This window comes from Nansenia antarctica (assembly GCF_963989245.1).
Source record: "Nansenia antarctica genome assembly, chromosome: 13".
NCBI lineage: Eukaryota > Metazoa > Chordata > Actinopteri > Argentiniformes > Microstomatidae > Nansenia > Nansenia antarctica.
In genome coordinates this window covers 26,847,543-26,872,589 of record NC_137683.1, presented here as the reverse complement: position 1 = coordinate 26,872,589, position 25,047 = coordinate 26,847,543, and the positions used below count along the sequence as shown (strand labels likewise).

The 25,047-nt window shown below is 48.6% G+C and overlaps 1 protein-coding gene across 8 annotated transcripts in view; it reads right to left on the bottom strand.

The window, feature by feature from the left end:
* Positions 1-25,047, bottom strand: part of camk2d1 (calcium/calmodulin-dependent protein kinase (CaM kinase) II delta 1) — an 85,505-nt gene that overhangs the window by 15,418 nt on the left and 45,040 nt on the right. For 4 of the 8 annotated variants that reach the window (XM_080544289.1, XM_080544292.1, XM_080544291.1 and 1 more), the window contains exons 5-14: positions 22,501-22,566; positions 21,107-21,179; positions 16,140-16,242; positions 13,403-13,486; positions 13,094-13,188; positions 6,304-6,426; positions 6,126-6,209; positions 5,506-5,548; positions 2,896-2,936; positions 399-458 (exon numbers count right to left, since the gene is read on the bottom strand). In XM_080544289.1, coding sequence (XP_080400415.1) covers positions 399-458; positions 2,896-2,936; positions 5,506-5,548; positions 6,126-6,209; positions 6,304-6,426; positions 13,094-13,188; positions 13,403-13,486; positions 16,140-16,242; positions 21,107-21,179; positions 22,501-22,566 — 772 coding nt within the window. Of the gene's footprint in view, positions 1-398; positions 459-2,895; positions 2,937-5,505; positions 5,549-6,125; positions 6,210-6,303; positions 6,427-13,093; positions 13,189-13,402; positions 13,487-16,139; positions 16,243-19,968; positions 20,042-21,106; positions 21,180-22,500; positions 22,567-25,047 lie in introns of all 8 variants that reach the window. The other 4 variants (XM_080544290.1, XM_080544296.1, XM_080544294.1 and 1 more) reach the window with 3 other exon arrangements.

Below are 25,047 nucleotides of genomic sequence, written 5' to 3'. Positions count from 1 at the left end.
CAGACAGGAGGACAAACAGACAGACAGACAGACAGAGCAGGTGTGGAGGACAGACAGACAGACAAACAGACAGTTTACCAGAGACAGTTAAACAGAGTACCAGAGCAGGCGTGGAGGACAGACAGACAGGAGGATAGACAGACAGACAGACAGAGTACCAGAGCAGGCGTGGAGGACAGACAGACAGGAGGGAGGACGGACAGACAGACAGACAGACAGACACAGACAGACAGAGTACCAGAGCAGGCGTGGAGGACAGACAGACAGGAGGATAGACAGACAGACAGACAGACACAGACAGACAGAGGACCAGAGCAGGCGTGGAGGACAGACAGACAGGAGGGAGGACGGACAGACAGACAGACAGACAGACAGACACAGACAGACAGACAGTGTACCAGAGCAGGCGTGGAGGAGGGCTCTTTGGGGCTGGTGACTACATTGGTCTTGTTGTTGATCTAGAGCGACAGAGTGGACAGACAGACACACAGACAGACAAACAAAAGATAGAGACGCCTTTAGACTTCAGAGTGCGAACGCACCACGCAGGGGAGAAAGAGACAGGCTATAAAAACGGCAGAGGAACGGGTTAGAGCCACGCAGCTGTAGAGAGAAGACGTTAGCATCTCAACGTTCAGTCTCACTGTCAGGCTGAAGAACAGGACGGAACGTGTAGTCGCACAAGAGGGAAGTTAGTTAATTAGAGGATTGATTGATTGATTGATTGAAAACTTTATTAGAAGATTTGCAGAAGTAGGTACATGAAAGTACATATTACATACAAGGTCAACTAACAGGATAAAAACCCAAGAAAGCCACTGGCTTATTTCAATTGGGGTCCTTGATTCTCAATTCATCGTTATAACGTGGATATAGGAAACGTGGCGTCTGTGAGCTCGTAGCTATTCAGTGAAACATCAGAGAGGATTACAGGAGGCGAGAATCCAGAGCGTTGAAAATGTTCCCCCCCCCCTGAACAGAGTTTCATAAACACATCCCTTTAACGTGCTGAGCTGTTCCGCTCTACCGTTCCTGTGTCTTCTGAGGCTGAGACACATCCTAATAAGACATCATTAAAACATGTTTACAGGGGATGAAATCCAATAAATGAGGGAAATTAAATCTCTTGATTCTCTCTCAGGGTGATGTGTGGCTGCTGCTGGAGCCATGGAGGGGGGGGTGTCCCTCTGTGTGTGTGTGTGTGTGTGTGTGTGTGTGTGTGTGTGTCTCTCTCCCTGTCTCCCTCCCCCTCCCTCTCCCTCTCCCTCTTCCCCCTCCCTCTTCCCCTTCCCCCCTCCCTCCCCATCTCCCCCTCCCCCTCTCCCTCTCCCTCCCTCTCTCTCTCCCCCTCTCCCTCCTTCTCTCCCCCCCTCTCTCTCCCCCTCCCTCCCTCCCTCCCCCTCTCTCCTTTAACTGTTAAGCACGAGCAACACGGGGACAACATCAGTACAAGGGCAGATAATACAGCTGGGTGGAAGAAGCCATATCAACGAGAGCTACTGCGCATCATCTACGTGAACACAGACTGCTGTTTTAACCACAAACAACAACTACACTATGAGGGACAGAGCTAGCTAGCTAGCTGGGCCAGGTGTCCTGGGGTGGTTCTACAGCCAATCAGAGAGCAGCAGCTCCTGACGTTAAAGGCATACCCACAACACCGGCAGCTTAATGTCCGACTTCCTTTTCTGCGGCAACCCCGTCACAACACAAGAGACACAACGAGACAAGCTGGGTCCATTTCCCCGACTCGAATAAACGAACGTGACACGGTCTGGAGAAAAAGGGCCACATGTCGGCAATTCTCAAGTCGCACAAATGCAAACACAACTAAAAACTGTTTTAGGATCACCAAATACTCATAATTTGTGATCGTCTGCCGTAGGCTACCGGGGAAGGGATTCATGGCTTGTCTACAAATGTACGTTTTAGGACGTGTTCAAAAGCAAGGCCTGTGTGATCATCTAATTATGTGTTGTTAGGCGTTGTGTTTTTAGCATGTTGATCGATCTATCAGAGTGTTGTCATGTGCTAAACATGCAGTTAACTTCGTAGCGAAAGTTCCTTTTTAGTGCTAGCTTTTGGCAGCTGTTTTGCGTTGTGTGTTTTGATTCAGAGTGAGTTCCTCTCCATCTGAGCCCTCAGAGGCCAATGACATTTAGGAAGGGAAACGACCTGAGGACTCCTGGCGCTAAAACCTGAAATAATCACAACATACAAACGCTGCCCTGCTGTGCTTTGAAAAACGCCTCTGTGACTCAACCACCACGACGACGGGGATTTAAAAGGGTTCTCTGGGCGGTAGACAAACAGGCACAGACGTGTAACCACCACTGGAGCTGTTAAAGCTAACATTAGTGTTTTTTTTTATCACTTGTTTTTTATCACTTGTCGGGTGAGTCAGAAGGATGGGAAAAGTATTCAGTGACAGGGACAAGGAGAGACGAGAGGAAGGAGAGAAAGAAGAAAGAGCGGGAACAGAGGGGGGACAGCCAGAGTGACGCCACGTAACGCAGCTGTGTGGGGGGAGAGTTTTGGGGTTCGATCAGAGAGAGATGAGGATTGTCACTTAGATTTAGCTCATCATCTGTCACCGCAGTCTTTCTACACCGCTCCCTCATATCACACAACAGATGCTACCCCCTTCCTCCTGGACCCACTGCTCATAGCGGGGAACAATCAGTTAGATATCTCAGTCATGGATGGAACGGGGGAAAAAAGACAAGATTTCATGGCTGGCTAGAAGGGGAAAAGGTAAATATTTGATAAGCTGTAAGTCTCTGTTCAGACCATAGTAGTGGAGAGGAGGTGTAAGTCTCTGTTCAGACCAGAGTAGTGGAGAGGAGGTGTAAGTCTCTGTTCAGACCAGAGTAGTGGAGAGGAGGATTAACGTACCTTCACAGTACCGTCAGCTTTCTTGTTGAGAAGGCTCTTGGCTGCTGTAGAGAGAGAGAGAGGACAACATGGGACATGGTCAGTGAGGACACACACACACACACACACACACACACACACACACACAGCTGGTTAAGACGGCGTATCAATCGGCAAACTCCGGAAGTGTCCAATCAGTGATAGAAGCAAACAAAGAGGATGATTAATTCATTAGTGCTGATTAAGTGAGAGAAATAAAACATGCAACATACTGGAGATACAACTAGCAGGCCACACACACACCCACACCACACACCACACACCTTAATTCCTCGGTTAAACATGTTAAAGAGTCAGGGAGGGAGGGGTGGGGTCCGTGGGGAGGGTTGGGGTAAGGATGTTAACTCATTTGAAAAACCAATAAAACTGTTAAACGGAAAAATAAAAAAAAGTGAATGTTAGTGTGATAACGGCGTGGTTGTGCCTCTGTAGAGAGACGATTCGTCCACTTCTCGATTAACGTGCAAATTATAGTCAAGGCAATGGAGCGAGCTGATTGGCTGGGCAGCGAGAGCGAGGAGGGGTTTCTGGCACACTCCAGTAGAGTAGTGAAGCTCTGTGATAGGTCGACGTGATGAGACCGAAAAAAGCCACACTGGTGCAGGAAGAGAGGGGGTGGGGGTGGGTGTGTGGGTGTGTGGGTGGGTGGGGATTGAGTGTAGGTCTGAGAGGGTGCCAGGAACTCCTGCTCAGCCCAGGTAGCCAGCAGAGCACTCAGGTATGCCCTCATCCATGCCAAACATCCATGCCAAACATCCTTACCTCACAGGGGGAACACATTCCCAACCAAGGAAGGAAAGGGAAAGGAACACGGGTGAATCAAAGGGAACGATCTTCAAGGTCTTGATGAGGTAATGATGCAACAGTAGGTATAATCGAACGTCATTGAATGTCGTTTCATTCGCTACAGTAGCAAAAACTCAAATGGATTTACACACAAACAAATCTGTAAAACAAGACATGTGGGGGGGGGGGGGGGGGCGTTCATTGACGCTCAAATCACATTTGAGGTCTTTCAATAAACCGTGGAATACATTTCCTGTTGTCGGTTAATAATCAACAGTCTCTCTGCCTGGATAGAGAACAAACAACACAAGTGACACGACAAGAAAGCATGGTAGAGAGAGACAGAGAGGTAGAGAGAGAGACAGAGAGGTAGAGAGAGGTAGAGAGAGACAGAGAGGGAGAGAGAGAGAGAGACAGAGAGAGCAGTAAGAGAAACAGACAAAGAGCAGTGAGAGAGAGAGCGAGAGAGAGACAGAGAGGAAGAGAGAGAGAGACAGAGAGGAAGAGAGAGAGAGAGAGAGCAGTAAGAGAAACAGACAAAGAGCAGTGAGAGAGATAGAGCGAGAGAGAGACAGAGAGAGAGAGAGACAGAGAGAGAGAGAGAGAGACAGAGACAGAGAGAGCAGTGAGAGAGAGCAAGAGACAGAGAAAAAGAGAGAGAGAGAGTGTGAGAGCAGTGAGAGAGACAGAGAGCAGTAAGAGAGAGACAGAGAGGTAGAGAGACAGACAGAGAGTGAGAGAGAGAGACAGAGAGAGGTAGAAAGAGAGAGAGAGCAGTAAGAGAGAGACAGAGAGAGGTAGAAAGAGAGAGAGAGCAGTAAGAGAGAGCGAGAGACAGAGAAAGAAAGAGAGAGAGCGAGAGACAGAGAAAGAAAGAGAGAGAGCGAGAGCGAAGTCCCCTCCATGGCTCCACAGCAGCAGTCACACATCACCCTGAGAGAGAATCGATACGTTGAGACAGCTAAACAAAATAAAAAAACTATTGCCCTTTAGAGGACCCAGATGGGTCTAATCCGCATTGATCCGCTGGCCTCCCTCTCTATTGATATGAACAGGGAGGGGGCTTGCTTGTCGTAGTGGCTCTAAAGGCCACCACATTCATCCTGGTCTCAAGGCCTGGGAGAGGAGGGGTAGATGGGAGAGGAGGGATAGATGGCTAGGCTAGGGACTTTTCACTGGGATTGATCTCGTCACAACTCAGACGTTGAAGGACCCTTTCACATAATGTTTCTCTCTCTCTCTCATCACACCATCGTCTCACTCGATCCCTTGTCTCGCAGTCACTTTCTCTCTCTCTCTCACTCACTCTTTTCACCTCTCTCTCTACCTCTACCTCTCTCTACCTCTCTCTACCTCTACCTCTACCTCTCTCTCTCTACCTCTCTCTACCTCTTTCACCGACCTCCCTTCTTTTCCCCTCAAAATGTTCTACTTCCAAACCCCTCCACAAGCATTTTCATGAAAACCAAAAAAGAATCCAGTTACATTATTGAGGGAAAAGCTGATAAATATTCATCTGCCATTGGTGGCAAGGTCACAGGCAAGCCTGAGGACACTAGTCCTGTAGACAAAGCTAGAGAGAGAAAAAAAGAGAGAGAAAGAGAGAGAGAGAAAGAGAGAGAGAAAAGAGAGAGAGAGAAAGAGAGAAAGAGAGAGAGAGAAAGAGAGAGAGAGAAAGAGAGAGAGAAAGAGAGAGAGAGAGAGAGAATATGGACAAATAACAGGTAAGGCCAAGGGCTTTAAGGCAAAGAGAATTAATTAATTGAAGAAGTGGAGAGGACCAACCTGAGAAGTTGCGTGTGGCCAGCATGGTGGTGAGGATAGCACCCTGGAGGGAGAAGAAGAAATGAACGGTGAGTTTCAAAACTGACTTGACAATGTCACCCCCAGCTCTAAAATCACTAACACGGGGGTCAGACATTAGGTTGTGGTTAGGTAATGGTTACACGTTCCGACGATCCATAGTCCGCTCTCTTCACACTCCACGCAACACTCTTCTCCACCTCCTCCACCCCTGGTTAAGTTACAGTTTACTACTACCCCCCAGCACTGTGCCTCCTGAGACACCTTCTTCCCCCTATACTGTGTCTCCTAAGAGTTCTACTCCCCCCCCCTGTACTGTTTCTCCTGTGTCAAAAAAAGAAAGAAAACGTTCTTTCTTCTTCTATCGCGACGACTGCCAATGGCCCCTGGCCTGAGCTAGATTACTCTTCCTGCTACGACTGGTGAGTTGATGATTCACTTGCTTAGTCAAATGTATCGATTATCGTAAGTCGCTTTGGAATAAGGCGTCTGCTAAATGCCAAAAATGAACATTTTACCCCCAAAATATTTTGACTTTGATCTGTTGATGAAGACATAGTAGTAAATAGCGCCCCTCATGGCCTGGAGGAGCTCCCCCTCACCTTGAGTTTCCTCCTGGCGTTGAACTTCTTCAGGCACTCCACAGTCTCCTGTCTGTGCATCATGGAGGCCACAGTGGACCGTTGCTGGAGAAAGAGAAGACAGAAGGGGGTCAAACACTGTATGTGTGTGTGCGTGTGTGTGTGTGTGTGTGTGTATTTATGTGTGCGAGAGACGTACGCAGATCCAGGGGTGTTTGAGGGCATCTGTGGCGGTGACCCGTTTGACGGGGTTGATAGTCAGCATCTTGTTAATCAGGTCTTTGGCCTCCGGAGTCACTGTGTCCCACTCAGGAGACGGGAACTGTGGAAGAGGAAGGAGCAGAGAGAGTCAGTGGAACCATCCATCCATCCATCCATCACGTTGTCCCTCCTTCCTTCCTTCCCTCCCTCCTTCCCTCCTTCCCTCCCTCCCTCGCAAGTCCCAGTCTGTCTGGGACCGGGAGCTAGGAGGGGAGACCGGAGGGAGGGAAGGAGGGAGTGGGAGGGAGGGAGAGAGAGAGAGAGGCTAGACGATCAGGGCACATTCGCAGAGAACGATATGTGTGTTCTTCTGACAGCCAACACTGAGGAACAGTGAGCTAGGCCAACAGACAACTCATCTCAACAGCCAGGCCAACAGACAGACAACTCATCTCAACAGCCAGGCCAACAGACAGACAACTCATCTCAACAGCTAGTCAACAGACAGACAACACATCTCAACAGCTAGCCAACAGACAGAGAACACATCTCAACAGCTAGCCAACAGACAGAGAAGGCATCTCAACAGCTAGCCAACAGACAGAGAAGGCATCTCAACAGCCAGGCCAACAGACAGAGAAGGCATCTCAACAGCCAGGCCAACAGACAGAGAAGGCATCTCAACAGCCAGGCCAACAGACAGAGAAGGCATCTCAACAGCTAGCCAACAGACAGAGAAGGCGTCTCAACAGCCAGGCCAACAGACAGAGAAGGCATCTCAACAGCTAGCCAACAGACAGACAACTCATCTCAACAGCTAGCCAACAGACAGAGAAGGCGTCTCAACAGCCAGGCCAACAGACAGAGAAGGCATCTCAACAGCTAGCTAACAGACAGACAACTCGTCTCAACAGCTAGCCAACAGACAATCAACTCATCTCAACAGCTAGCTAACAGACAGAGAAGGCATCTCAACAGCCAGGCCAACAGACAGAGAAGGCATCTCAACAGCTAGCTAACAGACAGAGAACACATCTCAACAGCTAGCTAACAGACAAGAGAAGGCATCTCAACAGCTAGTCAACAGACAGAGAAGGCATCTCAACAGCTAGCCAGCAGACAGAGAACACATCTCAACAGCTAGTCAACAGACAGAGAAGGCATCTCAACAGCTAGTCAACAGACAGAGAAAGCATCTCAACAGCTAGCCAACAGACAGACAACACATCTCAACAGCTAGCCAACAGACAGACAACACATCTCAACAGCCAGGCCAACAGACAAGAGAAGGCGTCTCAACAGCCAGGCCAACAGACAGAGAAGGCATCTCAACAGCCAGTCAACAGACAGAGAAGGCGTCTCAACAGCTAGTCAACAGACAGAGAAGGCATCTCAACAGCCAGGCCAACAGACAGAGAAGGCATCTCAACAGCCAGGCCAACAGACAAGAGAAGGCATCTCAACAGCCAGCCAACAGACAGAGAAGGCATCTCAACAGCCAGGCCAACAGACAAGAGAAGGCATCTCAACAGCCAGTCAACAGACAGAGAAGGCATCTCAACAGCTAGCCAACAGACAGAGAAGGCATCTCAACAGCTAGCTAACAGACAGAGAACACATCTCAACAGCTAGCTAACAGACAAGAGAAGGCATCTCAACAGCTAGTCAACAGACAGAGAAGGCGTCTCAACAGCTAGCCAACAGACAGAGAAGGCGTCTCAACAGCTAGTCAACAGACAGAGAAGGCATCTCAACAGCTAGTCAACAGACAGAGAACACATCTCAACAGCTAGCCAACAGACAGAGAACACATCTCAACAGCCAGGCCAACAGACAGGAGAACACATCTCAACAGCCAGGCCAACAGACAGAGAAGGCGTCTCAACAGCTAGTCAACAGACAGAGAAAGCATCTCAACAGCCAGTCAACAGACAGACAACACATCTCAACAGCTAGTCAACAGACAGAGAAGGCATCTCAACACCTAGTCAACAGACAGAGAAAGCATCTCAACAGCTAGCTAACAGACAGAGAAGACATCTCAACAGCTAGCCAACAGACAGAGAACTCATCTCAACAGCTAGCCAACAGACAGACAACACATCTCAACAGCCAGGCCAACAGACAAGAGAAGGCGTCTCAACAGCCAGGCCAACAGACAGAGAAGGCATCTCAACAGCTAGCCAACAGACAGAGAAGGCGTCTCAACAGCTAGCTAACAGACAGAGAACACATCTCAACAGCCAGGCCAACAGACAAGAGAAGGCATCTCAACAGCCAGGCCAACAGACAAGAGAAGGCGTCTCAACAGCCAGGCCAACAGACAGAGAAGGCGTCTCAACAGCCAGGCCAACAGACAGACAACACATCTCAACAGCTAGTCAACAGACAGAGAAGGCATCTCAACAGCTAGTCAACAGACAGAGAAGGCATCTCAACAGCCAGGCCAACAGACAGAGAAGGCATCTCAACAGCCAGGCCAACAGACAGAGAAGGCATCTCAACAGCCAGGCCAACAGACAGACAACACATCTCAACAGACAGCCAACAGACAGAGAAGGCATCTCAACAGCTAGCCAACAGACAGAGAAGGCATCTCAACAGCTAGCTAACAGACAGAGAAGGCAACTCAACAGCTAGGCCAACAGACAGAGAACACATCTCAACAGCTAGTCAACAGACAGACAACACATCTCAACAGCCAGGCCAACAGACAGAGAAGGCATCTCAACAGCTAGCTAACAGACAGACAACTCGTCTCAACAGCTAGCCAACAGACAATCAACTCATCTCAACAGCTAGCTAACAGACAGAGAAGGCATCTCAACAGCTAGCTAACAGACAGACAACTCGTCTCAACAGCTAGCCAACAGACAATCAACGCATCTCAACAGCTAGCCAACAGACAAGAGAAGGCATCTCAACAGCCAGGCCAACAGACAGAGAAGGCATCTCAACAGCTAGCCAACAGACAGAGAAGGCGTCTCAACAGCTAGCCAACAGACAGAGAAGGCATCTTGTTGTGAATTTGTATTAAAATAACTAGAAGTGATAAATCATGTACTATGTGCTCATTTAAATAATATGTGAATGCGGTCAGTTGAGAACAATAGGAAGGTCACGCAAAGCCAAAAGAGAGGTTCTGTTTTTGAGCGACAAGAAGAAATACAAGCTCCTGACTAAAAGAACGTTTTATGATTCAAACTGCCTGTAAATTACTTATTTTTACCTATGTGCTTACAACCATTTTACACCTGCTGTTATAATATTCTATTTTTCTGTACTTTCATAACTAATGATTAATGATAAGTCTATTCTTCTAACTTGTAAATCGAATCCTTATATTACTGTGTAACTTCAATAGTTGTGTTTTCACAAGACATTCTGATAAGGACACTGCTCTGCTACAATGCTCTGCTCATACAAAGTATGATATCACCATGGGAACGAGACGCTAGCAGGACACTCAAGCTGATAACATACAGTACACTTTCGCACCCACACAGGAGGAATTGAAGGCCAATGCTAACGAGCAGCTGCAACGGATTTTGTACGGACAAGTGGAAAACTACTAGATAGGGGGGGGGGGGAGGCACCACCCAGCCCCAAATGTTAAATCAAATGTATAAACACTATGTACCAAGGAAAAAGGGGACTCTTGTCTGGTGGAGCTCCTGCAGTTAACTTGTTGACGGCTAGCTGAGACGGGCCTGCAGAGGTGAAACTAGATGAGACCACTTTTCCATGGAAATGAACTATTATTGCTTGCTGATGTGCTTGAATAAATATTATCTTAATGAACAGTTCAGTAGTGGTGCCTAATATTTGATTGGATCATATCATCTTAAGAAGTGATATCAAGGACGTCTCGTTGAGATTAAACGAACTCGCTTGTAAGTGATGACTCAATTAAATCGATACTGGAGAAGTTGATCGCCTTACAATCTCAACAGCTAGTCAACAGACAGACAACACATCTCAACAGCTAGTCAACAGACAGAGAACACATCTCAACAGCTAGCCAACAGACAGACAACACATCTCAACAGCTAGTCAACAGACAGGAGAAGGCATCTCAACAGCTAGCTAACAGACTGAGAAGGCATCTCAACAGCCAGGCCAACAGACAGAGAACACATCTCAACAGCTAGCCAACAGACAGACAACACATCTCAACAGCTAGTCAACAGACAGGAGAAGGCATCTCAACAGCTAGCTAACAGACTGAGAAGGCATCTCAACAGCCAGGCCAACAGACAGAGAACACATCTCAACAGCTAGCCAACAGACAGACAACACATCTCAACAGCCAGGCCAACAGACAGGAGAAGGCATCTCAACAGCTAGCCAACAGACAGAGAAAGCATCTCAACAGCTAGCCAACAGACAGAGAACACATCTCAACAGCTAGTCAACAGACAGAGAAGGCGTCTCAACAGCTAGCCAACAGACAGAGAAGGCGTCTCAACAGCTAGCCAACAGACAAGAGAAGGCATCTCAACAGCTAGCCAACAGACAGACAACACATCTCAACAGCTAGCCAACAGACAGAGAAGGCGTCTCAACAGCTAGCCAACAGACAGAGAAGGCATCTCAACAGCTAGCTAACAGACAAGAGAAGGCGTCTCAACAGCTAGTCAACAGACAGACAACACATCTCAACAGCTAGCTAACAGACAAGAGAAGGCATCTCAACAGCTAGCCAACAGACAGAGAAGGCGTCTCAACAGCCAGCCAACAGACAAGAGAAGGTGTCTCAACAGCCAGCCAACAGACAAGAGAAGGCGTCTCAACAGCTAGCTAACAGACAAGAGAAGGCGTCTCAACAGCTAGCCAACAGACAGACAACACATCTCAACAGCTAGTCAACAGACAGAGAAGGCGTCTCAACAGCCAGGCCAACAGACAGAGAAGGCATCTCAACAGCTAGCCAACAGACAGAGAAGGCATCTCAACAGCTAGTCAACAGACAAGAGAAGGCGTCTCAACAGCCAGTCAACAGACAGAGAAGGCACCTCAACAGCTAGCCAACAGACAGAGAAGGCATCTCAACAGCCAGGCCAACAGACAGAGAAGGCATCTCAACAGCCAGGCCAACAGACAGAGAAGGCGTCTCAACAGCTAGTCAACAGACAGAGAAGGCATCTCAACAGCCAGCTAACAGACAGAGAACACATCTCAACAGCTAGCCAACAGACAAGAGAAGGCATCTCAACAGCTAGCCAACAGACAGAGAACACATCTCAACAGCTAGCCAACAGACAGAGAAGGCGTCTCAACAGCCAGGCCAACAGACAGAGAAGGCACCTCAACAGCCAGTCAACAGACAGAGAAGGCATCTCAACAGCCAGGCCAACAGACAGAGAAGGCGTCTCAACAGCTAGCCAACAGACAAGAGAAGGCATCTCAACAGCTAGCTAACAGACAGAGAACACATCTCAACAGCTAGCTAACAGACAGAGAAGGCATCTCAACAGCTAGCCAACAGACAGAGAAGGCATCTCAACAGCCAGGCCAACAGACAGAGAAGGCGTCTCAACAGCCAGGCCAACAGACAGAGAAGGCGTCTCAACAGCCAGGCCAACAGACAAGAGAAGGCATCTCAACAGCTAGTCAACAGACAAGAGAAGGCATCTCAACAGCCAGGCCAACAGACAGAGAAGGCATCTCAACAGCTAGTCAACAGACAAGAGAAGGCATCTCAACAGCCAGGCCAACAGACAGAGAAGGCATCTCAACAGCTAGCCAACAGACAGAGAACACATCTCAACAGCTAGTCAACAGACAGACAACACATCTCAACAGCTAGCCAACAGACACAAGGCATCTCAACAGCCAGCCAACAGACAGAGAAGGCATCTCAACAGCAGGCCAACAGACAAGAGAAGGCATCTCAACAGCTAGCTAACAGACAGAGAACTCATCTCAACAGCTAGCCAACAGACAGACAACACATCTCAACAGCTAGCCAACAGACAGACAACTCATCTCAACAGCCAGTCAACAGACAGACAACTCATCTCAACAGCTAGCCAACAGACAGAGAAGGCATCTCAACAGCCAGGCCAACAGACAGAGAAGGCGTCTCAACAGCTAGCTAACAGACAGAGAAGGCGTCTCAACAGCTAGCCAACAGACAGAGAAGGCATCTCAACAGCCAGGCCAACAGACAGGAGAAGGCATCTCAACAGCCAGGCCAACAGACAGAGAAGGCATCTCAACAGCTAGTCAACAGACAGAGAAGGCATCTCAACAGCCAGGCCAACAGACAGAGAAGGCGTCTCAACAGCTAGCCAACAGACAGAGAAGGCGTCTCAACAGCCAGTCAACAGACAGAGAAGGCATCTCAACAGCCAGGCCAACAGACAGGAGAAGGCGTCTCAACAGCCAGTCAACAGACAGAGAACTCATCTCAACAGCTAGCCAACAGACAGAGAACTCATCTCAACAGCCAGTCAACAGACAGAGTAGCCATCTCAACAGCCAGGCCAACAGACAGGAGAAGGCATCTCAACAGTGGCTGCCCTCTTCTTGACCCTCATCGCCACTGACCGCATGTAAACTAGACAGATGACAGCAACATGCCTAAGGGGGGGGGTTGTCAACCATGTTTCAGTCAACCATGTTGCTGTCACAGTTTTCTTTTCAGAGCAGTGCATAATGAAGGAAAAGAAGAAGCTACATTAGTCTAGTGAGATGTAGCCGCCAGTCCCGAGGGTAATAAACACATTCCTTCTTGTGTAGGAGGCAGAGGAGAGTAACAGATCTAAAGGGTTAGGGTTACTCACGTCGTAGGCCCCCGCCTTGATCTGCTGGTACAGTCTGTGCTGGTCCTCGTCCCAGAAGGGAGGGTAGCCCACCAGGAGGATGTAGAGGATCACACCTAGAGACCGCACAGACACAGTATCCTCAGTACAGTACACTATGGGATGTCCTGTAGGATGTCTTCCACGTGCCTAGGGGGCGCTCTTGCAGAGCATGGCAGATTATGTGTATGACTGGTGTCGTAACCTTTTGCTGAAAGAATTCTGCAATAGTGTCGTCCTCCCTGTGTGTGTGTGTATGTATGCGTGTGTGTGTGTGTAGGACGTCCTTACCGCAGGCCCACATGTCGACAGGTTTCCCGTAGGGGTCTTTCCTCAGGACCTCTGGAGACAGGTAGCCCGGGGTTCCCGCGAAGCCTAAGAGAGACAGGAGGAGAGTGGGGCATATTAAAACTACATCTCCCATGATGCACCAGGCACCGAAGCAAACAAGACTTCCTCCCTGCTGAGATTTTACAGTAGCGAATTAGAGGTTCAAAACAAATCCAAAACGCAAAGTTCACAGGGCCGCAAAGCTCCCAAAACTTCCCTGCCAGCTGTAGGCAGCCTACTTCTCCGAAAAGACTCAAAGTACCAGCATGCCCTTGGGCTCAGAGCGTGGTACAGAGTGAACTGGTTAAGGACTCTCAGGTGCCTAGATGATTAGTATAATTATTCCTCTATTCCACGGGGATTAGAGAAGGGAATGGCCCTGATCTCCCTGTAATAAAACCTAGACTAAGCCCAGGGCAACGATTAACACAGCTCAGGAGAATGACTCTGACGCTACAGGTAGGTGCCACAGTTATTACACAGTATTACCTAAGCTCATATTTTTATATATATACAGGGCTTGACATTAAGCTTTTTCAGGTAAACTTATCTTTTACTTGTCCGAGAGTTCAAGTTACTTGTCCAAATATGACGATGCGTATCTGTTTGTATACTAAAACACTACAAGCCAGCAATACATTATAATTCTAACAATTACTGTCGATCTACGTGCACGCCAGAGAACGTTCGATTTCAAAGTTTAAAGTAGCATGTGACAGCGTGTGACAACATACCATGCGCTCCCCTATTAAGCGACATAGATTGTTTGACAAGGCAGCAGACGTTGGCAAGGCAGCAGACATTGACAAGGCAGCAGACATGACATGGCAGCAGACGTTGACATGGCAGCAGACATTGACAAGGCAGCTACATTGACAAGGCAGCAGACATTGACAAGGCAGCTACATTGACAAGGCAGCTACATTGACAAGGCAGCAGACATTGACAAGGCAGCAGACATTGACAAGGCAGCTACATTGACATGGCAGCAGACATTGACAAGGCAGCAGACATTGACAAGGCAGCTACATTGACAAGGCAGCAGACATTGACAAGGCAGCTACATTGACAAGGCAGCTACATTGACAAGGCAGCAGACATTGACAAGGCAGCAGACATTGACAAGGCAGCAGACATTGACAAGGCAGCAGACATTTACAAGGCAACAGACATTGACAAGGCAGCTACATTGACAAGGCAGCATACATTGACAAGGCAGCAGACATTTACAAGGCAACAGACATTGACAAGGCAGCAGACATTGACAAGGCAGCAGACATTGACAAGGCAGCAGACATTTACAAGGCAACAGACATTGACAAGGCAGCTACATTGACAAGGCAGCTACATTGACAAGGCAGCAGACATTGACAAGTCAGCAGACATTGACAAGGCAGCAGACATTGACAAGGCAACTACATTGACAAGGCAGCAGACATTGGAAGAACACCGGCAATGGTGCTGGTGTTTCGTCCGATGACATTTTGCGTTTCCCCGCTTTTCCTGGCACCTGGCCAGTTTTAGGAGCTTGAAGGAACTTGCTTGCTGGCTTGAGTAACGTGTCGGTTTATTTCACTACGGACGTAACATTTCCACAAGCCAACTTCACAGTCGAGGAGGTTGGCACTTTCGCGGGCAGTGGGGTTAATAACAGTCACGCACACACAATAGCATTAGAATGTCTGATACAAGCTACGCCGCAAGAACGAGGTGCAGCATAGCTCGTTAATACATGTATTACTTTTCCGAACGGACAACTGAAGGAGGAATAATTTTGGGCCGGATATTAGCCTAATACATATTGATTTATTTATGTTTCTCTTTGTTTTGACTTGTCTGTTGGACAAGTGCAGGAGGAAGTTCACTTGTCCGAACATAAAATATACTTGTCCCGGACAAGCGGAGAAGCCTTAATGTCGAGCCCTAAATATATATATATATATTATTTAGCTCATAAGACCATAGCAGATCCACTGCACCCTATGTACTGCTACATTCAGGGCAAAGGTATAGCATGCCCAGGATGTGGACAGATCCTTTGTTCAATGCAGCTCCTTTAAGCTCATCAACAAGCTTTTTTTTTTTACATGATCTTTTACATGATTTTTTAATGACGTTTTTATGGTGTTTTTATGATGTTTTTACGATGCGTATATTTAATGTTTTATGTTCGATGATGTCTCTTGATGTTTTAAGCTCCTTGTGCAAAGAAAATATAGGCTTCAATCATTCACAACGACCAGTTTGGAAGAATAGGTCCCTCATTCTGTATGATAATGCCATGGTGAAGTAACCATGACGATGATGACGACACACCCTTACTATATATACAAATACATACATATACAAAATGTGGTTCGGCTCACCGACTCATAAACGGACCGACTTATATAGCTCCTTATTCCAAAGCGCTTTACAACGGCCTCTCATTCACCCATTCACACACACACACACACATTCACACACCAATGGCGGCAAGCTACCATGCAAGGCGCCGGCCCGCTCATTGGGAGAAATTTGGGGTTCAGTGTCTTGCCCAAGGACACTTCGACATGTGGCCAGCCGGGGCTTGAACCGCTAATCTGCCGACCTTGCGATCATTAGACGCCAGCTCTACGTCCTGCGCCACAGCCGCCCCATGAACCGACTCATCAGATCCATAAATCTGTCTAAGCGTTGTCGTAGCGTAGGTACTCACCAAACCATGCCTGCTGGTCTCCTTGCACCTCGATGGCCAGCCCAAAGTCCGCCAGCTTCACCGCTGCTCCCTTTAGCTTACTGGCTAGGAGCAAATTCTCAGGCTTGGGAGTGGAGAGACAGGAGGGAGAGGGAGGTTCAATGCTTCTCATGGACAACGGCAGTACAGTGAGGATTCAGGGGGAACTCATGTGCCATTGGCACTAAACTCTACAGTTCTGTTATGTGTGGGTTTTAGTGTTTTGGGTGGGATACCCCCACTGGGTTGTACAGTGTTGTTCTGTCACTGTATCACCTTGGACAGTGGATCGATCGTCTTACTTCGGAAAGCGGACAATCCGCCGGCCGAAATACGACGACCGTAGAGTTTGTGTTTAACAATAACATTGTGTGGTTATGAGTTATTGAGAAGTTCGATCGTGGTCGCGCTTGGTAACCCCCTTTATGACAGCTTTAGAACCCCTCATAATAGCTCTGTAATGTGGCCCTCTCCTGTGTCCAGTCCACTGGGGTCATGCGTGTTTCACTGTCAGAGTTTTACCCTCTATGGCCAGGGCGCAGTTGTTCAAAACCTTTAATCTGGATCAGAATGATCCTGATTCTTTTCTCTGATCCAGGATCAGATCGAGCTGGCTGATTTCCCCTCCTTTACGACTCAAAAGCAGCCAGATAGATCTGATATCCTGGATAGAAAAAAATGAATCGGGATCATTCTGATCCAGATGAAACGTTTTTGAACAACTGGGCCCAGCATGTGGTGAGGGACTCGACGGCCACTCTCAACACACACTCTTTGAGGCCGTGACATCATATGTTCCTCTACCAGACCAGTGTTAACATGGACTCGCACTGTGTGATCCAGTACGGACACAGCTTTGGTCTTAAGGAGAGCGACGCAGCAAGCGGATGTACTAGGACACACGCTGGCAGGCTGAAGTCTTAATGGGTCCTCTCTCTCCTCTCGCCCCAAAGAAGGGGGTTGCGTTGGGTTAGAGAGGTCAACAGTGACTCACGTATGGCTCCAGCAGAACTGCGGGAGGAAGCGCCAAAGGAGGAGGAGGAGGAGGAGGAAGAGGAGGGGCTCCGAAAAAAGGTCCCTGGGTTTTTTGGGGGAGGATGAATAATGCATCCGCTGACATTTCCTAAAAGCAGTTTTCTCAGAGCTCAGCTGGAAACGAGTCAAAATAGATATCAAATGTGATGTACACAGAATAACGAAAAGAAAAATATGTTGTTCTCAGTTTACCCAGCCGTTTCTTTTCTGTTCTGGAGTGAAGCTGCTTTGGGGTGGTGTCAGGAATACATTAGTTACCTCAGGAACAGTACCAATGTCTAGTAGCCTAAATCTAGCACTGTAGCACAATCAGAGGTCGCTCCCCCCACATGATATTCCAAGCATCAACCAGGGTTAAATTCATGGTCATTGTGTGAGTTAGTAGAACATTAGTGGTTTGTGCAGCTCAGAGGGCGAGGGGGGGGGTTAGGGGGGGCGCACATGCTCCGGACAGAGGAGGGGGGAGGGCGGGGAAGTGCAGTAGTCAACAGTGCCATGCAGTCATTGCAAACACCCCCACCACCACCAACCAAAAAACATCACGCTTTACATACAGTAATAGCAAGTCATCATCCTTAAAACAGTCTCTAACCGGCATCATCCCTAACGGACATCCCTGATAGGTCATCCCTGAGGTGTTCTGGATGGACACATACTTGACAGCAGCTGGTGAAACCAGGAACAAGTCGCCAAACGACGGACCGGTTCAGACTTTTATTCTGAAAAACTATTCGGTGAGCAATCCCCCACTACTACCTACTTAGTGTAGAGTAGCGGGGTTACTCACCGAATCCATTGCATCCCAATGTTTTTGGCTCGACTAGCGAGTGAGCGCGTTGTCGGTTTTCAACAACGTTGACATTTTATTTACATTTTTTCTGAATAAAAGTCTGAAATTGTTTTGGATCGGTTGCCGTCCTTTTCCCGTTGGTCACCAGCTGCTGTCACATATGGTACAGATAGATCAAATAGAGGCAGCTTAATAAGCCTGACAAACTGTACCTTTCTAAACCATTACTTTCGTAATCGAAAATTAGCGTAAGTACAGTATAAGAGCTATCCCTCCTTCACCTTCTTCTCCTTTCAGACCTGGATATAATGGAGAGACAGTCAGGGTGTCCTCTAAGTGCCCTGTGTGCCTGTGTCGGAGGAGGGGGCCTATCTGGGATCAGGATTTACGGCCTTGCCTCCAGGGCTCCCGGTGTAATGGACGTCATTTGATTCAGTTGCTCGGCCATAAAGATGTAATTACAGTGTTAATCTAGCTGGGGAGGTCTACTACAACCTGGGGAGTAGGTATCTCTTCCATTCGCACACGTGTATGCGAGCACACACACACACACACACACACACACACACACACACACACACACTATACGCCAATCTCTCCCACTCACTTTCCCTCAACCTCTCTCTTCTTCTATCTCACCTTGTGAAAAACGCTAAACTTGATGCCTTAGTACCGAATAATAATGCTAAGGAGGGGATTCTAAAGAGGACAGGAGAGAGGGAGGGAGAGGGGCGGGGGAGGGAGGGAGAGAGAGAGGGAGAGGGGGGGGGAGGGAGGGAGAGAGAGAGAGGGAGAGAGAGAGCCCTTCACTCTCATGCAGCCACCCATAGCCTGCCATGGGAGAGACACAGAGAGGGAGAGAGAGAGAGTCAGTACAGCATCAGTGACTAGAGCAGCTGGGAGGTAGAAGAGAGGAGGGGAGGGGGGGGGATAGGAGGGAATAAATAAAAGGAGAGCTGTGAGAGGTGATGGGACAGGATAATAATGGGACAGAGGGGGGGTGAAGGAGGTGGACGTGAACAGCGGGAACGTTTGACTCCGGAATCGACGTGACAAAGTAGGAGCAGCTTGGCGCAGTGTGTCCCTGCACGGTCCGACGGTCACAGTCTAGAGCCCTACTGCTACCAAAGTACACCGTGTCCTTAAAGAACGGAGTTTAGATTATAACTCTGGTACTAAACGTAGTGTTGTTACTGTCTCGGGGTTGTCAAAAGTCACTAAACGCACATCTGTGTGTTGCAGGTGTGTGCGGGAGGGGAAAAAAGGGTTTCCTAGGGTTGCCTCCTTTCATGCTTGTTGTTTGTTTTCGTTTCATATCGCCGTTGTCTTTGTGTGATCACAGCTGCCCATGGTAACAGCCTAGCGGTAGCAGCCAATCAGAGCACGGGAATGGGGGAGGGTGGGGGGGGTGGGGGGGGGGTGGAGGGGGGGGCGCTCGGGCAAATGCAAACGCAAGGTGATTATTTCGGGGGGGGGGGGGTGACTCATTTGATTAGCAAATGTGAGTTCTGGAGCTCGCCACGGCAACGGGGACAGGAAGGGAAAGGAGGGTCCTTGTTTATTAGTGGCGCGTCTCTCTAGAGTCTGCTTGGATGTCAACACGTTGTCATAACGAGGGGGAGGAGGGGGAGGAGGAGGAGGAGGAGGAAGAGGAGGAGGTGGAGGAGGAAGAGGCGGAGAAGGAGGGGCATGGGGAAGAGGTGGTGGAATAGGTGGTAGACGTGGCAGGGAAGGAGGAGGAGGAGAGGAAGAGGGAGGAGGAGGAAGAAGAGGGGAAGAGGCATGAGGAAGAGGTGGTGGAGTAGGAGAAAGGGAAGGAGGAGGAGGAGAGAAAGTAGGGGGGGGAAGAGGAAGGAGGAGGAAAGAAAGGAGGAGGAGGGGAAGAGCGGGGAGGAAAGGAAGGAGGGGAGGAAAGGAAGGAGGGGAGGAGGAAGGAGGAGAGGGAAGAGCGAGGGCTGTGGTTGGCTCCCCAGCGTCTCTACTCACCTTCAGGTCGCGGTGGACCACGCCCATCTGGTGGCAGTGGAGCACGGCCTCTAGGATCTGCTGAATGCAATGACTGCATGCAAACACCAGGGGGCGTGCGTTAGTGACACAAGCTCACACTCACTGTCTGTGTGCTCTCGTTGAGACCAGGGGGAGCAGTGGTGGAGGTGGTGGAGGAGGAGGAGGAGGAGGGGGATGATGTTTAGGACACAGTTCATAACAGCCCCAAACTACCCAAACAGAGGGCCCGTTCTTTGTCCATTTGGAGGACATTTCCTTGACTATCGGTATGTAATAACCAATAAATATAATAAAGTAATAAAGGGTCATGAGACAGCCGTCCCAAAACGACCATGTCATCTAAGGACAACAGGTGTAATAGCGCCCCTTATAGGACCAAGTGTGGATCGTCACAGTGGTCGACCCGAAAAGTAATGTAATGGAAAAGTAAACAGCAGCCCCGATGAACAGGGAGTCTCTCATTGGCCTCTTGGGGCGAGAGATAGGTGTGACATCATCATCATCATCATCATCATCATCATCATCATCATCGTCGTCCGTCCTCCACCTCTCAGCCTCTGGTCCCCCTGGGTCTCAAAACAGAAGTGGTGTTAGCTCCTCGCTGGCTGTGAGCTCGACCCTGGGGAGGGCGATGGGGGGGGAGTGAGAGTATCTATAACCCACCTAAACCTGCGGGAACTTTCCCGCCGCCCCCCTTCCCCCTAGTCATAGCAGACCCCCAGGGCCTAGTCTCACAGCAGCTGTTCAGAGCTCTCGGACCTTGGAGAGAGATGCCACATGCACATCCTGTGTCTCGGGCTCAACGTGAGCTCTGCCACCCCTCCTCCTTCTCCCTCCCCCTCCTCCCCCCCCCCACCCCCCCAGCCTCCCCACCACATGCCCCCTGGTGAGCCACCTGAGCCCTGGATGGTGATTTGAGGAGGGGGGGTGCGGGGTAGTGGGGAGCGGGGTGGGGTCAGGATGCGTGGTGGGTGGAGGGGTGGTTTTGGAAGGAGGTGGGCGCGTGGCAGGAGGGTGTTGTGGTTGTTAATCGGTTGCGGTCAGTGAGGGGGCGGGGGGCGGGGGGGCGGGCAAGGTGCCTGCTGCACGGCAGGTCTACGTGTGGTGGTGTACTAACCTTCAGGTCTCTGTGAACTATGCCATTGTGGTGACAATGATTAACACTTTCTAGAATCTGCTGTATGCAGTGACTGTGGAAGGAGAGAGACAAGGCGAGAAGCAAGGGGAGGGGGAGAGGGAGAACAGTGTAGAAGGACACATCAGAGGAGTGAAGAACGGCAGACAGACAAAAGAGAAAATGGACAGCGACACAATCACTCACAGATAGCACATGAGAAGGGTTTTCAGCTGGCAGCTCAGATAAAAAGGTCGAAAGTACAGTAAAAGGTCACACTTTCTTTTAACATTGGCTGTCACTATTTATGCGATTTGTATCTCAAGAAATCATAAACTAAAACACGTATCGCCTTATAATGGAAGAAAAAAAATAACATAAAGGACTGGCGTAATTAAAAAAATAAGATGAGATTGGTGATTGATGATGAACAACACAGAATACCAAACAGGCTGTTGATAAGCATAGTAAACAAGTCGAGATAGAAGGATAGACTGGGGCCTCGTAGTCAGAGAGCGAAAGAAAAACGTAAAGAGGAGATGATTAAAGAGCCCACAGAGATATAGTACAGTGTCATACAGTATTCATTTTGGCAGGCTTTTTAGTCACTTAGTCTTAGTCTTTAGATGAAGATGCACACCAGTTCTAGCCACACTCCCTCCTTCTTAGTTCCAGTCCAGTTCCAATTGACGAAAACTGAATACATTCCAGGGCAGTGTCAGTCCACAAAAACTGCTTTAACATTTTAGTCTAGCGTCATCTCGTCATTGACGAGAACTTCACTAAAATGTTGGTAAACCAAAACCACACTAAAAAGCCTTCAGTCTTCTTCAACCAAAAACTAGACCAGAATCAAGAAGGACAGAAATGACTCAATGTGACCAAAACCAACGTGCAGCTTCGTCCTAAAACCGAGACTAAACGACTAAAAAGCCTGCCAAAATGAACACTGGTGTCATATAGGACACTGGAACTGGGCCTGGTAAACACTGCTAAACGTCACTGACTCAACTCCAACCTCCATGCAGAGGAAGGTCAGGCCTTAAAACATACAAGAGAGATTATACGTTACATGATGCTCATCATAGAGTGTGTCTGTGTGTGTGTGTGTGTGTGTGTGTGTGTGTGTACACTCCTACATGTGCAGGTGAAGTATGTGTACGGCTGATGTTACGTGTATACATTTGAAACCTAGCTCAACTTTAACTCTGAAAAAACATCGGCGATCAGTCTTAACGGCATATATGCGTGTGAATGATGACATAATTTGATCCAGCTACAAACATACAGTGTGCTTGAATACTTGAGGGTGGTAAAAAAAAAAACATGGTGTCTAACGAAACTTCGGAACGAGACTCAAACGAGAGTTAGAAAAAACGGGCCTGCGTGCCACTGACCTGGCGTCAGCTTCGCTGTAGTACTCTCTGGCAACGATGTCCTCAAACAGCTCCCCGCCGGTGACTCTGGAAACGAGGGGGAAAACGAGACACATTCATTCCAGCCTTCCAACTATGGAAAAACAAGTGAGAAAACCTTGAAAACCTTGAAACCCAGAGAGCATTGTGCAATTAGCCATGTGAACCTACCGACCAGTTTCAAGGACAGAACAACATTGTTTTTTTCACACGGTTTCACACAAAATGTACTGGATTATGTTTTCGTTATCTACTGTGACCAAATGGAAAATGTCACCCCCCCCCCCCCCCTTTCAACGAAGATGTAGTCTGAGCAACATTGAGACATTATGTGTGTTGTTGAAAATTGGAAGTGTACTGCTGTGTAGTAAGAGAGATTAAATCCCCAGTGTTATTTAAAGGAACTAGAGAGAGAGAGGGAACGAGAGAGAGAGAGCGAGAGAAGAAGTGGAATATTTCATGTAACCACTCTTGGCCCTTGTACGACATGACCAGACTGTTGTACTTGGACTGCGCTGCGAGAGTGAGGACACACTGTTCGGACGTGAACAAACACCCCCCGGGCCCTCCAGCCCTCCACCGTTATCTCCTGGTCAGGGTCAGACAAACATGGAGGGAGGCCGCGGTGGACCCCCAGGTGGTCAGTTGTTCAGAACCATTAATCTGGATCAGAATGATCCCCGTTCTTTTTGTTGCCATCCAGGATCAGATCGAGCTGGCTGATTTCCACCTAAAGGCTACGACTCGAAATCAGCCAGCGAGATCTGATTCCTGGATAGCAACAACAACAAAAAGAATCGGGATCATTCTGATCCAGATTAAAAGTTAAATCTAATTAAACATCTTTCAACTGTCTTATCAAGATTGAAAACTACTGTTCTAGTTAGATTCAACTGTATCATTGTACAGAGTATTAAGTACTGGACGCAAAATACCAGTTTAGCATCTAACCAAGAAGTGCAAATAGGGATATAGTGCAAAGACACGGTAGTGTAGACAAACAAAGGATATTATGTACAGTTATGAAATTATAAGTATATGATATATACAGTTTGAAATAGGATATGTACAGTTATGAAGTGATGAGTATATGATATATACAGTTTGAAATAGGATATGTACAGTTATGAAGTGATAAGTACAGTATGATACGTTCAGTAGGTAGCAGGTATATATATATACAAGAGATGGATAACAAGCTATATACAGTCATGGTATGATAAAAATATGTTATGTGCAAAAATAAGTCTGTGCCACAGCAGTAGTGCAAAGGTTAAATTGAGCCTCCACAGTGACCAGGGGTGTGTGCCAACAGCAGGCGTGCGAAGGCTAGATTGAGTATTCATTCGAAAATCTAACAGTCTTCTTTTTGTCGCCACAGAGGCTATAATTAAAATGGTTGCACAACACACACTGTTTTCTGTGTTAACTCGTTCGTCGGTTTGTGTCTACAGTAGCAGCTGCAAATACCATTTTTCTAACTTAACTTCTTCTTCTTCTTTCAAAACCGCAGTCATTTCCAAACACATTCTAGTCATTTTTGTCGATAATGTTTCCCAATTTCCTCAATACCGTACAGTGATAAAAAAGGGTCGTGAACCAAGTTGAGGAGCACATTAAGCTGTAAAGCCTCCAGCTGTGAGAAAATGACTATTTCCTCCCTCTCTTTTCATGGTCAGTTAGATTTAGTATCATCGACATCTTATGGCTGTTGTCATTCTTCTAGGCAGGTTTATTTGGGTAGTAGAACAGGAGGAGCGGTTCCATCTCTGCAGTGCACTTAACTTGGGAGAGGCCCCCTTTTTTACAGCCCTTAGTCAAATTAAACGCAGCGTTTAAAATAAATTGGAACCGGTGTCCCCTCCAGCTGCCAAATTAGACAAGTGTGCAACGGCTGCCAGCACCCCAGGGAGAGGGAGAGGGTGAGAGAGAGGGAGAGGGGGAGGTAGAGGTAGAGGTAGAGGTAGAGGTAGAGGTAGAGGGAGAGGGAGAGGGAGAGGTAGAGGTAGAGGGAGAGGGAGAGGGAGAGGGAGAGGGAGAGGGAGAGGGAGAGGGAGAGGGAGAGGGAGAGGGAGAGGGAGAGGGAGAGAGAGAGAGAGGGAGAGGGAGAGGGAGAGGGAGAGGGAGAGGGAGAGGGGGAGGGGGAGAGGGAGAGGGAGAGAGAGAGGGAGAGAGAGGGAGAGGGAGAGGGAGAGGGAGAGGGAGAGGGAGAGGGAGAGGGAGAGGGAGAGAGAGAGGGAGGGAGAGGGAGAGGGAGAGGGAGAGAGAGGGAGAGGGAAAGGGAGAGGGAGAGAGAGAGAGGGAGAGGGAAAGGGAGAGGGAGAGGGAAAGGGAAAGGGAGAGGGAGAGGGAGAGGGAGAGGAAGAGGGAAAGGGAGAGGGAGATGGAGAGGGAGAGGGAGAGAGAGAGGGAGAGGGAGAGAGAGAGGTAGTGAGGGAGGGAGAGGGAGAGAGAGAGGGAGAGGGAGAGAAGGAGCGAAACGGTGAGGTAGAGAGAGAGGGAGAGAGAGGGGGAGGGAGGTGAAACGGT